The 17,252-nt window shown below is 38.2% G+C and overlaps 1 protein-coding gene across 3 annotated transcripts; it reads right to left on the reverse strand.

Moving 5' to 3' along the window:
• Nucleotides 1-196: 196 nt before the first annotated feature.
• LOC132196481 (uncharacterized) lies at nt 197-16,987 on the reverse strand. Of its 3 annotated transcripts, none has more exons than XM_059619171.1 (21): nt 16,713-16,987; nt 16,127-16,581; nt 15,240-16,002; nt 14,664-15,182; nt 12,740-13,195; nt 12,423-12,684; nt 12,201-12,357; nt 11,543-11,753; nt 7,963-8,047; nt 7,557-7,631; nt 7,324-7,485; nt 7,020-7,177; nt 6,823-6,917; nt 2,397-2,569; nt 1,899-2,263; nt 1,524-1,729; nt 1,298-1,462; nt 1,056-1,248; nt 848-996; nt 626-787; nt 197-566 (listed from the first exon to the last, which is right to left on the reverse strand). In XM_059619171.1, exons 1-21 carry the CDS (start codon nt 16,839-16,841, stop codon nt 422-424), a joined length of 5,085 nt encoding a protein of 1,694 aa, XP_059475154.1. In that variant the 5' UTR covers nt 16,842-16,987; the 3' UTR covers nt 197-421. The 3 variants fall into 3 exon arrangements, with proteins under 3 accessions (XP_059475154.1, XP_059475155.1, XP_059475153.1); XM_059619172.1 differs by having other exon boundaries at nt 1,524-1,702; nt 12,411-12,684; XM_059619170.1 differs by having other exon boundaries at nt 12,411-12,684.
• Nucleotides 16,988-17,252: the final 265 nt, after the last annotated feature.

The raw sequence follows: 17,252 nt of genomic DNA on the forward strand, positions 1-17,252 counted from the left end.
TATATAAATTTATTTTAAATTAAAAACAAAACTTTGTTTAAAGTACCATGATTTATGAATCATTTAGGACCAGTACTATGAATTATGTATAAATTAAATGGGTATAATAGGTATAATACTTAGAATGAAACTAATATAATTTTCGTAATACCAAATGGTACTATTGATTTTCACCTGGGAATAGCCATAAACATAATTTCTTTTATTTATTATTTTATTTTAATTTAATATTTATACTGAATACAGAGTTTTTAAATTTAATAATCACAATTACCTTTATAAAAAACTTGTTGTGGTGATCTACACATGTATAGAAGTAAAATTATTATTCAAATCAGACATTAAAAAAGACTTCACAATTTAGATTTTGCTATTTGACTTATTCATCTAAAAAATAATTCCACAAATCAGCCGGAAATGTTCACTTCTTTTGTGGAACCCTGCCCTTGAGGACCTTGAGCGTCTTGTCGATTGCTCGGAGTATGCTCGGAGACACAGCCTGCTCCAGGTAACCATCAAAAAGGTCATGGTGCACTAAAGGCTGCATGGCCTTCTTAGCCCAATCACTAAAACATTTTCCATTAAAAAAGTTTATATATAATTTTTTTAGAAAAAAAAAACTTACCGGGTTTCTTGGCTGCCTTCAGTCAGCAGGTTGGCAATCGTCCTGAGCAATTTGACGCGCACATCCTTGCTGATGTAATTCATCACCTTTTCGGCGCCCATTCTGTTGACCTGATCACAAAGGAGCCGAGCCGTTGTAGTTCTGACAACAGCATTCTTGTGGCTAGAAAAATAACAATTTAGACCCTGCCGGAGACTTGAACGCCAGAGCTTTCTTTCCCACCTGGCTCCCTGGGAGATGACTGCTGGAAGGGTTTTCATGGGCGACACATTCTGCATTATCTTGTCCAGCGCAGCGTTGCAGTCCGTGCGGTGGAACTTTGTTGTGTCCGCCGAGCGGTGCAGGAGAGGAGCCACCAACTCTTCAACCTCCTTATATTTGGATTTCTTTTTAAGCTCAAATTCATTCCACACAAATTTTAGTAACTCACATTTTCCAGAGTTCTCTTCATATGGATGGCCATGTTTCCGGCCACCTGGCACGCAGTGCGTGACACCTGGGACCTCAAGTTCTTGATTTGGGTTACGACAGAAGCCACAGTGGAGTGGATTTCAATGGCGATGACATCTGAATGATGCTCAACCAAGTAGTTCAGAGTCTTTAAAGCTTTATTGATGGTCATCCTATATTACAAGATTAAAGTTAAATTTGTTTTATTAATTGATTATGTACCAATCAGCACTGTCCAGCTGTATTTTGCATGTGTTGAAAACATCATGGGGCCTTCTGAATGGAGTCGGAGGAATATCATCCATGAGAGAGGAGCTTGAGCTGTGGGCCGAACTGTTCCTGACACCTCTGTTCAAATTTGAGCTTTTCACCGCACGCCGAGGAATACTAAAGATAATTAAACACAAATTGAATGGAAATTTACTAATGAACATTATGATTAGTTTACTGTGTGGAGACGCTTCTTGGAGGCCTGGATTTAGGAACCATCGGGACTGCGAAGGCAACCGCCTCTACAGGAGCCATGGGTTGCTCAGTGAGCTCGACGGGCTGAGGCAAAGGCCTCTCAGCCGGGTTCTCAAATTCTTGTTGTGCATTCTGATAGTTTGCTTGAGCAGCCTGAAGGTGCTGTTGGTGCAAAGGAATTGGAGAGCTCTAAAATTAAATAATAATAATAATTAATGGAATAAATTATATATATTTTAAATTTAACTTTATCTTTAATTCATTAAATGCTATAAATTTATTCTATTTTTATCTCTTAATATTTATTGTACAATTTTTATAAAAAATCTTCCGAAACTTAAACGGACAGAAAACTTACTGCTTGTGGTCTGATCGGTGGTGAATTCGACCTTTCTGGGGACGGCGCCAGCGATCGACGAGGGCTGCTGTGCACACTGGCTGGAGGCGCCGGACTCGCCACTGGAGTTGCCTTAGGCGCCACTTCTTGCTGTGGTGGTTGATTGCGTTGAGGCGAAGCTGGAGCTGTGAACGAGTCCTGGTTGAAATATGGACCCGCCAAGTTTCTGGTGCTGTAGGGAAGAGGTGTCTCGAAGGGATCGAAATACTGTGCAGTTGGAGGTGTTTGCGCCGAGCCAATGGAGCCAATTGCTGAGTCACCAGAGCGGGCGACCGAAGAGTGGGCTGACGACCTACGAGACTCCTGCTTGTTTTCCACCTCAGGCACTGATAATAAAGGATATTTGTTCGTAAAAACTAACAAAGAATGAATTAATTGTAGTTAATTGACTTTACAGTTAACAAAGAAATAGAAAAAATAGTTTTTTTTTTAAATTTGCATATTTGAATATAAAATTACCATTATCTAAAGTGTAAGCAGCATGATCATAGGGAATAGCTCCAGGAGCAGACTGAGTTTGGTGAAAATTGTTGTTGTTGTTGCTGAGAACATTGTTATTCACTGGTGACCTCTTGCTTGGTGAAGACTGATTCGTCGCCACACCTCGCTCCTCTCGTTTGGGGCTTTCACCTCTGAAACAAAAGATTATATAATGAAGTATGTTTAAATAAATTTAGATTTCTACACTGTATATCATCATGACGAAATTATGTCTTAAAATATTCGGGCGTAATATTTTTTCTAATGAATATCTTGCGTCATATATAAATATTCAAGTTTTGGTACTTATTTGCTTGCCTGCGGAATGGCAAACAAAAATTCTCAGGATTGCACAAAAGCTTTAGCTCTGGTTGCAGTAAAACCAGACCAAAACGAGTGACAAATTCCGACAAATTCACCCGACACAAAAATAAAATTACATGGGTACATGTTGGAGAATAAAGTCTTAAAATATTTGCCATGTTGAAATTTTTCAAATCTGACAATCAAAGCTTTTATACCCACAAAATCTTACAATTAGAATAAACCTTTTGATTGAATAAAATATACAAATTTTACCTAAATTACAGAAACCTAATTAAAATTATTTCTTATTCCATTCTTTTGATAAAAAGAAATACGCCGTTTAATTCATTCATTTATACATTGTAACTGTTGATAAAGATAACCTGAGCATAGAAACTAAATAAATAGAGAAGCAGAGAAAAATTAATCTAAAGCAAGTTAAAAATAAATAATAATTATTCCGTAATATATTCATTAAGCACAACACAAAATACTAATCAAAACTTATCAATGTACTGTAAAATATATATTTCATGAATAATTAAATAATAATAAATTTTAAGCACTTTTGTTAAAGAACGTTCAATAATAAAATAAAAGATAAAACACCTCATTTCATCTAAAATTGTAGAATTAAATTGCGGTTTAAAAGCCTCATAAAGAAGTCCAGAATCTTCAAGCTCCAGCATTTTTCAGAGAAACTATTAAAAAATTATTGACACCACAAACATCAAAAAGTTGTACTCATTCACTGCACACCTTCGAGACTGAATGAGAAAAGCGAAGCAATACGTGTGAGAACGAGAAACCTATTCCCAGCCTCTTTCGCCTTTTGCGGCGCCAAGAAGAAGGGGAAACTCTCAATTACGATTGTGCATCGTGTGGGATTATGCGAAATTACCCCGACTTGCTTGTGCTTTTGATTTATTCTCTTGCTACGCCTGCTTTGTTTTTATTTTCTATGAGAAGATTGGAAAAGAAATATATAGACAAGTTTCATAATGCACACGAGCGTGCCACGGAAGTTGCAATCGAAATTAAAACGCACTCTTGAACGCACTCAAGTGGTAAAATTTTAATTAAAGAGCAGTGTCAATGACCTCTCAGTCTGGTTAGACTTGTTTTCAACTCCATTTTAAGCTGGAGTGAAAAAGCTCAATTAAAAATATTACACAACAGAGTCACTCGATTTTTTTCATGAAAATTTACTAAAATATATTTATAATCAATTTTGTAAAATTCGGAAAAAATATTATGCTGTGAACATGTACGTGTTCTTAAAAAATTGTTTCTTTAAACGTTGATATAAATAAGCGGACAAAAGTTTTAAATATATATTTGCTGAAATATCTTGATCTGTTATTTTATTATTTCTTCCATTGATTTAAAAAATAACTGGGTGATAATTAAGAAATGAAAACCAAATTAAAACGTTTTCAACCTTTACACTATTTAGAAAATGATTCTTCATTGATGTCAAATTCACATAAGTGCACAGATCAGCTTTATATATAGATGAGGATTAAATAAAAATATTATAATTTTTGGGTTATTTAAATTCTTCTGTAACTGACTAATAAATACACATTTCTATTAAATATATTCTAATAGTACCGTTAAATAAGTAATATAAATAAAAATTAATTAGTATTAACTATATTTATGCTATTCCTCATAAAGCTGAGGGTATTAGCGCAGCGGATATTATTTGATTTCATCAGCCTAATTTAATCACTAAACAAATATCCGCTTTGGCAACGCCCAAACCTTCCAAGGCTTTTGCTGAAAAAATCCATTTGATAAATTGTACATCACGGTGAAGCCATTTTACTAGTAGGTATTTATCATCAATTTTCATTCACATTTGCGCAAGTGTCTAGAATTATTTGATTAAATTTTTTCGGTGCATAAATTCTCCACTCATAATCTATTCGAAAGCCAGCAGCTAATTATAAAACATCATAAAATAAAAACGACCCAGTTTCTCGCTGATATGACAACGCGTCGAATTGTGGAAAAGGAACCCAACACTATTTATATAAGAAGTATAAAAAGCTGTGCGAGAGAGGCTGGCAATTGAAGCCAACAAGGCATGAACCAGATGAGGAAGGAACGGCTTAGCACGCAAAACACCAGCGTTCAAGCAGGCGTATGAATAAATTATCCACAGCCCAAATACAAGAGAGCACGCAAAATAAAGTTTATAGTTGAGCTCACAATCCGCGAGTTCAACGCCTGATAAAATTGCAAAGGAAGGTGTTGTCATTGCGTGGGTCAAATCGGAAAAAAATGACCTAGTTTAAAAAAAAATGGATTGCGTAAAAAATTACTATGGGCAAGGATTAGTATTGATATTTAACAACTAATAAACAAAATTAATTTTGTGAGGTTAAAAAAAAGTATTATAAATTGAAATTTTTTAATTAACTCATATTACGATATTACCTTTAAAGTTTGATTTTAATTTGCATTGCTTTTAATTCAAGTCATTTTCGTTTCAATGTTTTCCTATAGTCATTATTTTGAGAAACTAATTTGAATTATTTTTAAATCTCCAGTTCAAAGTAGAATTGCCCAGCTTTAATGAATTCCAATCACGGCACCTTTGTAGAATTCAAGCAAGGCAAACCTCGTCTCCGCTAATGACTTTTCCAAAGCCCATTCCCAAGATTCCGCTGCGAGTGCATTTCATGCATAGCGCCTGGTCTAAAAGTAGACATCGCTTGGATGGTTTTTCGTCTTTTCTCACCTTGAGAGGCGACACACGGAAAGGAAAACGAGACGACGGATCGAGAGCGAATGTGCCTCAAGCGCGACCCTTTTACATCTGAATTAAATGCATCGATTTCCATCAAACCGTCTTTCCGAATAAAAATTGGGCTTCGAGACGCTTTAATTTTTGTCTTTCAAAGCAGGACAGTGCAGATTAAACGCCATCAAACAAAGATATATTGCGGTCGATCAATAGAGTCTTTGTGCATTATTTCTTTTGTGTTCTGCTTTCAGGTACTACATTATTTATTTATCCTTTGCGCGACACACGATCAGGAAAAATCCAAAAATGATAGGGGTGTCCTATGTGGCCTCAGCTCGATATGCTTTTACGCTGTTTTTTTTTAATCGAGCGTTGTTTTAATTGTACGGCGGGGAACGAACAACAAACGTTTAACTTTTTGTGTTGACTACTGTTTATTAAGTTCTTTGTGGTTCTTTCCCGCTCCAATTTTTACAATAAAATTATGCTTAAAATAAATATAACCCTTCTTTAATTAAAAAAAATATATATTCCCAAATATTATAGATGAGCAAAAAGAATTTACAAGGAATGCAGATTAATAAATTAAATTTATAAAGTTAACAGCAGATTTGCACTACATAATATTGATTAATATTACTTGAAATAAAAAGTAATTATTAAAAAATTAGAACTCATTTCCGAGCGAGAGTGTATTTTACCTTAGCGGCTGGAAGAAGCATTTTGGCAGAACCATCCTGCCTTTGCGAGACTCTATTCTCAAGTCTTTGACACGCGTCGAGTTCTTCGACATTTGGCACCCCATCCTGCGAAATTCCGCGCGCAATTCTTCGTCAATCGGAACCGAACAAGTTCATCGGTGGGCAGCGGAGTGTGACGCGCACAACAAACCAAACGCTACTGGCTTACAAAGCCGCCTGGTGCTACCAAAACCACGAGGGCGCCGCTTATTTCCATGCACTGCAGTTCCAATAGGAAAGTCACGCACGTCGATTAAAACCAACCCTCCCCTCCGCTAGCCAGCCACACAAACCACCCCTTCGCGCACCTGCATTATCTGGCATGTTCTGATTAAAAATTGAATTTTGCAGCAACTTTCCTTGTACGTGTAATTTGCAAGAAAAAAATAATTATGCAAGCCTTATAATTTTAAATTAAATTCCTGTGTATTTTTAAGGTGTTGCGAGTAAAATCTTATTTTTTTTGCTAATATTTTTGGCATATAGATTTTAAGCAAAAAACAAACAAAAAACGATCATAAAAATTTCTTCCTCAAATTAATAATTACTTATTCTAACTGTCCTTACTTTATACAATTAAAAAAATGGAAAAATCGCCACTCACCTTTTGTTGAGGCCACTAGGCCCAGGTTCAGTCAAATTTCTCTCCTTCTTGTCCTTCATTCGGCCTCTCATAGATCCATGCCTGTGATATGGACTCTAAAAAATAAGAGATTAATGTAAAATATCTTAAATATCGAGATTCGCCAATTCTGTAGTAACTCTATATAAAAATTTAATTGAATCACTTTGAAAACTTACGCCATATCCATTGTCAGAGCTGCTCGCAGTGGATGGCGGGCTGCCTAGCTGTTCTCGTGTTAGGGGTGACATTCTGTGGCGCTCTCTTGGATTGGCGTAGTTGTTACTGACCGATACCCTGGTAGGTGAAAAACGTTCCTCCTGGTGCTCCATATTACCTTCAGAAATAAACAAGGATCTTTCATTTATAAAATTAAAGTCCCCTAAAATTGAAAAGTAATTTAGTAAAATTACTTTTCAATTTCAATTCAAGTAAATTTTTAGAAAAAAATATAGTTTTTATAATTAAAATAAGTTCTCATACCTCTGCTTTCGTAGACTCGCTCCTGATGACTTCTAGTCTGGTGGAAAGCAGGGGAAGGAGGCATGTTGTTGGAAGGCTGGCTCTGATTAGGTGAAGCTGAGGCTTCCGCCGGAGATCTGCCAAGCGCCGAGGCTAGCTGTTTGCTCGGTAGCAAAATGTAGCCTGAAAGCACAAATTACATCCGATTTCAATAAACACTCTGATTAATTAATTCAGGGCAAGCAAAAACATACCTCGCTCCTTGTCCAGATTGACGAGCTGCTCAGGCTGCCGGCGAAGGAGCCGAAGATACATCGGTCTGTTTTGGCCTGATAGGAAAGGATAAAATTTAGGAACCTTTTCAGCGTCTCTGTGCGACATGTTTTAATAAAGTTTTCAAAATAGATAGAAAAAGTCAGGGAAAAAGCTTTTTATGTGCACATGCAACAATGATGACTGTCAAAAAAGAAAATATTTTATTTATAGTTGTAAATGTTTACATTGTTGTTTTTCTTACTTTGATTTAAAAGGATCACATGTTATAATGAAAAATAAAATCATGCACGGTAAATTTCCTTCAATGACAAAATATTTTTAACTTAAAACAATTATAAACATTAAAATTATAATTCTGTTTAAAAATGATTTTTTTTAATTTACCATCAGGGGGCTGGTTGGGGTCAGTGGCAAGCTCCGCCGTCCACAGAGGTCCCTCTGTTGGTAAGCGAGAGTTGTTTTGATCGTCCTGAAACACATCAAAGTCGTGGATATGCATTAACTTATTAACAAAGAAGCAAGTTAGGACAGTTCACAAGAGTCGCTGGAGAGAAATCAATAGTAAATTGCCCTCATTGTCTTGTGCACTGCGGTAAATGCTTAACTAGCACTTCATCTGAATAATAAGAAAGATAAAATTGAAATTAATAATGCGCCGCTATTGTATTTTTTTTTTCAAACTAATACACATTCAGATTGATCCACAAAATTATTTTAAAACACAGCTTCTGAAATATTTTTGTTTTTAATTTATATAAAAAGAATGACCAAAATATTCAAAAAAATTTAAAAGACAAAATAATTAAAATTTACAATTTTAATAGTATATTTTTTTTGTTTTTACGTTCAACTTTGAGCACGGAATTGAGAAATAAATACTCTTTAGAGAAAAATCAAACAACCTTTGTTAAATAATCACGTCTAAACTTAAGCGATATCGATTTCAGAATTGATATTAAATATCAAATATGCGCATGGTAAATTTTTCCTAATGCACCTGCTTTGAACAAAACTACGCAGCGCATTCTAAATATAACGGAGGAAAATCAGCTTCAACGCATATAACCTTCAAAGCTTGCTGTCTTGAATCTTGAAAACGTATATCAGAAATAGAAATGATATTACCTGACAAAACAATGGTGTCTGAAGAGCTTTGAAAGAAACGATTCTGCACAGCAGCATGGTGCTGTTTTCTGATTTTCCACCCTCGCCCCTCGCACCAGCACCACCCTCAGGCCTTCGCTTAGCCTCCCTTAGGTTCAAGAAGTCGCAAAATTTTTGCTCAAAACTCAAAATTCGCCACGAATTTTTAGTTGCCGAGCTTCACAGACCAAAGGGCACAACTGAAGTTCAGCTTGAAAAAGTCGATAAGGGGGAGCGATTTGGTGCTCGTCACGAATTCACCCTCCCGCCGGCCTTCCACCCCTTCGTGCAGACACGCTATATTCCTATTCAGTATTTTAATGTTTAAATCCCCTTTCTTTCTGCTTGCAAGTCCGCACTGGAAAGTGCTGCTGCCAGATTTTCGTTTCTCGAATGATTTGGAAAAGCGTGCCGGGCGAACTTTCGCTGTGATTTCTTGAGCGGGCGCAACGCAATTCTTCAACACAAAGGGTTGGCAAAGCAGGATGTTGGTACCAAGGCCGTGCGAAAAACCATCAATAAAACGAATAACACTAGTGACAATGACCGTAGCGTTTGCAATTTTCACCATTTTCCCAGAAACTTCTGCCACTGACGTAATAGCAAAAAAATAAAAGCAGACCTGTTTCTTGATTTATTTAAAAAAATTAAAAAAAAAAAAAAAAAAAAAACATAATTGGCTATGAGACTTTTTACTCACTAGTTATTATTATTTGCACATACATTTAATTTTTTTTCTTTTTCCTTAATATCATTGACGAATTGATATTTTTTATTTAAAGAATTTGACAAATGTGGGTTGATTCATTTTTTATTTTTTTTTTATTTTTATAGGTGTTTGAATTTAAATCTAACCCATACGGGAAAAATCGAAATTTAAATTTAAACACCATGATTGAATTTTTCCTTTCATCATACAATATACATGTGCAACAGAATGAATTTTTAAAAGAATATTTTAATATTAGGAGGTTTTTTGCTAGCAAGATTTTAAAAAGTAAACGAAAAACCGTAAGAAAATAACAAGCCGTTCAACAATTGAGAATTACTGAAACCAAATTAAGAGATTGTTGGCATAATTATATATAAAAGGCGTAACGGTTTTAAAAAATCGCTCATTGTCGATTTGAACTTCAAGAGAGCAAAGTTCACTGCGATTACCATGGATCAGCCGAGCCTTGAAGTCCAGCAAGAAGAACTTGCCGTTGTGGCTGTCCAGCCCGGCCGCACCAAAAGTCGCTCTCGTCTCACTTGTCCTCCCCGCAACCAATCTAGCCGCAACCTTTCTGGTCGCGGGCGCTCCCGCAGGAGTTCTTCCAACCGCACCAGGAAGAATTCCGCAAGTGGCTCGAGGAAAAGATCACCCAGCGGCAAAAGAGATCTTCGTAAGCGTCCAACGAAGAGACCGGTTCGGTTCACTGAATCGGAGGAGCCGGCCATGAAGAAGCCGCGGAAAAACGTCAAAAAGGACCAGGAGAAGGTAAAAAAAGGTCAAGAAGAACCCGAGGAAAATCAAGAAGCCCATTAAGAAGAGAGACAATAGAAAGAGGCGCTAGAGACCTTTTCAGAATGGATGAGACTACGTTAAGACGACATGGCTAAGGAATTTGGACTTGTATGGATTGGAAAGAAAATTAAATTCCTTTTCCTCAAACCCAGAAGCGCCTAATTTTTTAGATCGCCGTGAATTATTTTACAATTTTTAGAACCAAAAATATTTAAAACTTGTCATAATAAGTATCAAAGAATTAAAAATTTGAAAAATTCTCATATTTTAAAAGAATTTTTTCAAACCATTTGTTATGTATAGTATTGCAACGGACACAACGTGTTCTTAATTTGAAAAATTTTCATAATCAGAAAAAAAAACGTTATAGTTATGGCCCCCATAATTTATTGTTGAAATTCAACGATTTTCATAGGAATTCAAATTCCCTTAAAATTCTTAAAGGCATAGTCAAAACCAGTCTCAACAATATGATTTTTTTCGATTCTTGGAAGACAATTTTTGAAATTTCAACCACCATTGTTGTGCTATGTCAATAAGGAATTTTTAACTGTTCAAAAAAAAAATCGAATTTACGCAGAATTTGAAAAATTTGTGAAAAAAATGCATCGTTTCAAATATGAAATTAATTAGACCTAAAAATTAATTAACCAACACATTTATAATTCAAATAATAGTTAATAAACATTAATTTTTCATTTTTAATTATTACAACAAATAATATATTTTGATAAAAAAAAACTTCACTCTGTTCACAGTATATCAAAATTTTATCAGCGACATTCTAAAGGAAATATTGGGCGCGACTTAACATTTATTCTTTTTATTAATCAGTGTTTCTCAGCACGCGGAAGTAATTTACCTATGGTCTGACCCTCTGACCCACAATCAAGTGACCGGAAAGTGTCGTGGGGAATTTTGACAAGAGGCAAAATTATACAAGTGAGCTAGCACACATCACTTATGATTGAAAAAATATCGATTAACATTGGCGAGCAGGTTGCTACATATATTATTAATTTTATCACAATTCCTAAAATGAGCATTCTGCATTTGACGAATAAATTACTGTCTAGCCAGCGTCTCATGAATTATTTCCCTTTTAACCCCGATTTGCTTTCGGGCCGGGCCTAAGTAGCTTTGCAACTATTAATAAAGCAACCTTTATAAGATTACGGCTTCGAGGACGTTATGTGTGAAAAGACCAGATTGCATTTTAGAAGAAGTGTTCTGCCTCATGCGATTCTCAAATGAGGGTAATTTGCATAAAGTAAAGCCTATAGAAATTTCAAATTATATGAAAGATAATCTTACTTTTAAAGCTGCAACGGGAACCAATTCCCAGGTGTCATCAGGAACATCTGTGTTGACGTTGTCAGTGTTAACGTTTTTAGGTTCTGGCATTTCTACTTTTGGAGGTGGCGAGTTTGGCGGAGGCCCTTCCATTTGGAACGATTGGTATTCCTTGACAGGCGAAGTCAACTGGTTGTTGACTCTTTTCCTGCTTGGACTCCTAGAGCCCTTGCTGTGGAAAATAATAAAACATTAAGTTGTTTATTTTTGGTCAAAAAATCAATTTGCATGGCTTTGATCTACGCGCATTATGTGGGGCAGCCGCAAATAAAAGTCGCATGTCTATGAGAAAAAAGGCTAAATCTACAACAGTCTCCTGCACGCACTTAGCCTGATTTCCTTTTTCATATCTCTAATAATAAAACTGGCCAGCAGGCAACGCAGCATGCTTAACAAGTAACAGTGATCTAAAGATTAGATTTATTTCTTAAGATACGAAGAGGCATAAAAAAAAGTGCAAATCGTTTCTATGAAGTCCAAAGTTAAATTACAGGGGGCCATTTCATTAATCAAAAGGCATGGCAGACGCTTTCTAGTGTTGTCATTTGTGTGGGATGTCTTGTTACATTGTCTGCCCATATCGATTAGCAAGGGTGCATTGTACGGCCTTGGAATATACCTTGACTTTTGCCTGTTGGAGGAAATGGGTCTTGTATCCTCAGGAAGGGAGTCTTCGCTACTTGCTCTTCGGGCTGCGGAGAAAAGTTGACCCCTCGATCTTGCAGAACCTGCACTTGTTGATCCACTTCCAGCCAAAATCCACTCAACATCTGCACCTAAAAAAATTTTCAAATTATTATCTCTGCGTCAAGATGAAAGTTAAAATTACCGAATGGCGAACCTGATAATCCTCGAGCTGCTGCGTTTGAAACTTGAACACTGTATAAGATGAGTCCTTCGGAAGAAAGAACAGGAAGAATTTTTCTCGCCAAGCGTCCATTTACTGCCGAGTGCAAAGCGTCGATGGACTGCTTTGTCCTAAGTTTTTCGTCAGCTAAGTGGATTGGAAGAGCAGAGGTGTGGATGAATTGTCCGAGAACGGCTGTGCACTCCAAAGCAGCCTGTCGAACTCGTCGTTTGCCATCTGCTAGTGATGGCATAACCTTTAAGAATTAAAATAAATTAGTTTTAAAATATAATCAAACTAGAAAAACCCACAATTTTAGCAATTTCAATTGCGTCAAAATCAGAACTAGGAAAAGTGAGCAGGCCGAGGATAACCAGCTGGAGTGATGCCTCTCGGTGGCGATGATTTCGGGCTTTGACGTTTTCAGCCAGCGCCTCCATCACCATCTGCGGCCCTAAAACCTGCATCAGGGCCTTGGCTGCGTGGGCCGCCTCCATCTTCACTTCGGCCCGAGAAGAAGCTGCCGGTCTGCAGAGGGAGCCGCAGATGTGTCGAACGTGTGGTCCCAGTTTGTTGCCCAAAGCCTCTGCCAGACGGGCAAAAGTACCCAGGGTGGCACTCACCACCAGTGGGCTGTGGTCTTCCAACATTGAGTCGAGGAACGTCAGAAATTCAGGCAGATGGGCTCTCAGGCGTTCGACGGCACCAGAATTACGAAGGGCCGCTTTGAGTTGTTGTGCGCCTCGAACTCTGGCACGCCAGTCATCCTAAGTTTAAAAAAGATATTTATTTTGGATTCAATTCAATATCATGTTATTAAATAAATTTATTTATTGCTTCAATTATTGTGATTAAAATAAAAATTTATAGGATGGCAAATATATCAGCATACATAGTGAAATAATAAAAAAATTATTTTATGGCTCTATCGTCATGAGAGAATTATACTTTTATTGCTCCTCAATTTTTTGGTTTTGAATTTTTTAAATGAGTTATTTTCCTAATGAGTTGAAATTATTATCAAGTTTTGTATTACTATGCTGAGTAAAAACGATGTACATTAAAAAAATAGTAAATTTAGCTTTACGGCAGCCTTGAACTATTTTTTGCAACTTAAAGTACCAGAAGGATTGAAGACTCCATAAAACGAGTGTTTGTTATCTCAGAATAATTCAAATTTTACGCTCCATAAAGTAAAATCATAAAGTAATAAAGGATTGCGCAGTTCTTCTCGAGTAACACATAAGTATGCTCATAGCTTCAAGTTTTTGATGCAAGGACGGGGTCGATGATTAAAGTAAGCAGCACGCTCGCCACTCGTGCGGAGCAATTTGCATACCCCACAAGGTGCGCACACAAAATTTCTGCGGGGGCGGCGAATCGGACGAGACTAGTGTAATCATTTGTGCGCTCGATTTTCGTTCGGTCAAGCAGAGAATTATTGTAAGGGCAGATCGCGAGAAGCAGAATATAGAGATTGAGGGACTTGTGTTTGCCTTACATGGTAAATGCCCATTTGCATAAGGTGGCGTGCGAGAGTGCGCCGAATGAGGTCACTCTAAGAAAAGTGACCACTGGGGGAATGGATTTTGTGTTGTATTATTAGCGGCGGAGCGGCGGCGACGGTGTTGGGGTTGAATGTGTAACACTTTTACACGCCAAATGGTCTTTCTGCGTTTTGCACAAAGTGACCCGAGTGCTGCAGTAAAAAACGTTATTTGCCACAACGTAATTATAAAAATATACAAAAAGTATGTAACCTAAAGCAACTTCCGCATTTTTATATAAAATTTTTTATGTACAAACTAGATAGTTTTAAGTAGATATTGATTTTGCTGTTCCACTTTCAAGAAAGAGGAATTTTAAATGAAAGAAAATAAAGAGTGGGATTCAATTAAAAGTTGGAGCACATTAAGAACACTCTTCGTTGCAAATTTGAAGTGCAGGCAGAAGCAATTTCAAGAGCTAAGGTCACGCTAGGCTCTCGCCTGTGGCTCCTTCCGCTGCCCCCGTGCACATCTGAATTATTTGCTACACAGAGTAAACCTTGAACTAGCGGCAGAATTAATTGCTTCCTAACCGGAGGTGTGATTTGAATAGAAATGAAGCGCCGACGCCGCGCCACCAAAATTTGGCCTTGGCTTTACTGACTCTCAAATTGGGAACAAAGATACCATAAATTAAAATTAATCCCGTAAAACTATATTGAGGCAAAATACAAAAATCTGTACTCACTCGGTCTCTGAGATCCTCCATGACGGATTTATCCACAATGCTGAGGTCTTCCCAACTTGCGTTTTCAGCTGCTTTCTTTTGGATTTCGTCCAAAGAGGCCAAAGCAGAGGCCACCCTAGAAGCGTCCTCCGCGGCTGAGGGTGCCTGACGCGCCTTGGCTGCTTCTTCCCTCTCGTAGTCGGAAGAACTTGCGGTTAGAGATTCTCCCCCATCAAAAGTAGGGATAGGCGACTCCCTACCTCTCGAGTTGTTCTTCTTTCTTTTCGGCATTGGCTTCTTTGAAGGCGACTTCTGGGGTGATGAAGAGGGAGGAGAATTTTGGACATTTTTTGAAGTTAATGCGGTTTGTTTCTGAGATTCAATTGGGGGCATGGGTTTGTATTGCTGCTCCATAATGGTCGGGGAGGAAACTCTTATTTCTGGTCTCGGCGGCACCTCAATTTGCTGATTTTCAATTGAATTTGATCTTGCACTGAGCGGATGTTCTTGAGATCTAGACCTTGGCCGAACAGGATTGACCTGGAAAATAGAATACTCCTAAAAATTCTTTTAAAATTTGTTTTGTTATTTTCTCACCGAAGGTCCATTATCCGTCTTGACCCTGACAGGTATGTGACTGACAGGTGGCTGCTTTTCCACTTCTAGAATGCTTTTCCTCCTGAATGCTGGACTAACATTCTCTTTTACTGTGTCATCATTCATGATTACAATAGGTGACGGTGTCTTGAGCTCACTTTCTCCTCCGAAACGAACACGACGTCCTGTGCCCACTCTTGATCTTTGTGAACTGGCGGATTTTCCCCTTATAAACATTCCATCTTCTTCATAGTCTGAACTGGGCTGGCTGAAACTACTGCTCGCTCCACTTCCAACTCCGCTGCCTGACCGAGACTTCGGATTGTCCATGGAACTTGACCGACCAGATATGGGACGCTCAGCAGAGCTGCTTGACGAGCTTGGAGCGGGGCGCTGCACGGCGCTGTTTTGAGCGGGGCGCTGGACTGCGCTGTTTTGAGAAGGGCGTTGAACAGCACTGCTTGGAGCAGCACGCGTTGGACTGGGCGAAGGAGCCCTTTGAGAACTCCAAGGATTTCTGCTTGGATCGGATGCTGTATCGTCTGAACTGTACTCCCTGAACTCTCTGAACTCTTTGAACTCCGGCTGGTCGTCACTCAAAAACCCCAAGGGTTCTGAAAGGTCCAAGGGATTCGACGTGTAGTCCGACACTTCATACACTTGGCAAAGTATGCTGAAATCCTGCAGACATTGAGGGCTGCACTTTGCAAGAATGTGGTTGAAATCCCGTTCACCAATTGTTTGACGAATTTTTACCAGGGATCTGCAATTAATCAGAGAATCGCAAACATTTAAAAAAAAAACATATAAAGTAGATAAATTATATAACATTATTTTTAATTTCATGAAAATAATAGAAAAATTGATTAAAACTTGTGAAATATTACTTGAGAGCGTGTTCTTGAAAAGAGATCTGAATCAACTTCTTAGCAATTGTGCCAATCATGATGGACATTGTCTGCATGGACACCCGGTCGTCCAGGAGCAGGGGAAGGTGGATGACGACGCCAAGAGCAACATTTCGGTCGTCACTGTTAGCTCTGGCAATGACCGTTCTGAGGACGCCATCCGGCGAATCTGATTCCCTGATGCAGGCTCTCAGGGTATTCGAAGCGCCCTTCCGGACGGCGGCCGAGGGATGTCCCAAATTAGTGATGAGCTCCGATAACACAGACGGCAAACAAATCTCGAGACGGTGATGTCCCAACACAGGGACGACGTCTGTAAGCACCCTGAGAGCATGTTGCCGCACTTCCCACTCCCCATGGCGCAACCGAGCACTGATTTCATAGAAAACAAGAGTAACGTCGGTTTCAGCGGGAATGTGGCCAAGCCGAGTGACCTGTGGACCCAAAATATTTGCTTTTTAACAACTAAAAATATTATTAACCAAAAATTCTTGCTTTAAAAATTTATATTTTACAATAAAAAAAAGTAAAAAAGGGACTATAAATAAGAGGGCACTCCACCAACCTGTTCCCACAACGGTGTTAGGCCAACTTTTTGCACTGGCTTATTATTATGAGAAGGGGTGCCTTTTTCCTTCTGTCCTGAGCTTTCGACTTTTTCGCCGGCGTTATTGACTTTCGAGGCGGTCTTCATGGTTGTCACATGTCATTTGGTCAGCGTGCATGCGAGAACTGAGCGCTTCGCACTTCTTAGGGGGCTGTTTCGCGCCGCTCAGGCGCATTGATTCAGGTCACAAGTGAATGTATTTAACGGCACACAAGTCGGCCCGCACGCCGAGCTGCCCCGAGATCTAACCCTTTGATAGTGGGCACGACAGAGTTTTCTTATATATTAGATGACCAACATAGAAAAGAACGTCTCAAAATGCAGGCCACTTCGATAAAGACCAACAGAGCGAGAGTATGGCAACAAAAGAGCCACTTTTGGTGGAAAATTTTAATCGCGTGTAAACTGGATTTCGCAGTTTCCTCAAAATTCACCTTTTTAAAAGAGGATTTATAATACAGATTGAAGTCGGTACCGGTACACAATTTTTAATATATA

Source organism: Neocloeon triangulifer, unplaced genomic scaffold (assembly GCF_031216515.1).
Source record: "Neocloeon triangulifer isolate White Clay Creek 2 clone unplaced genomic scaffold, ASM3121651v1 ptg000012l, whole genome shotgun sequence".
NCBI classification, from domain to species: domain Eukaryota; kingdom Metazoa; phylum Arthropoda; class Insecta; order Ephemeroptera; family Baetidae; genus Neocloeon; species Neocloeon triangulifer.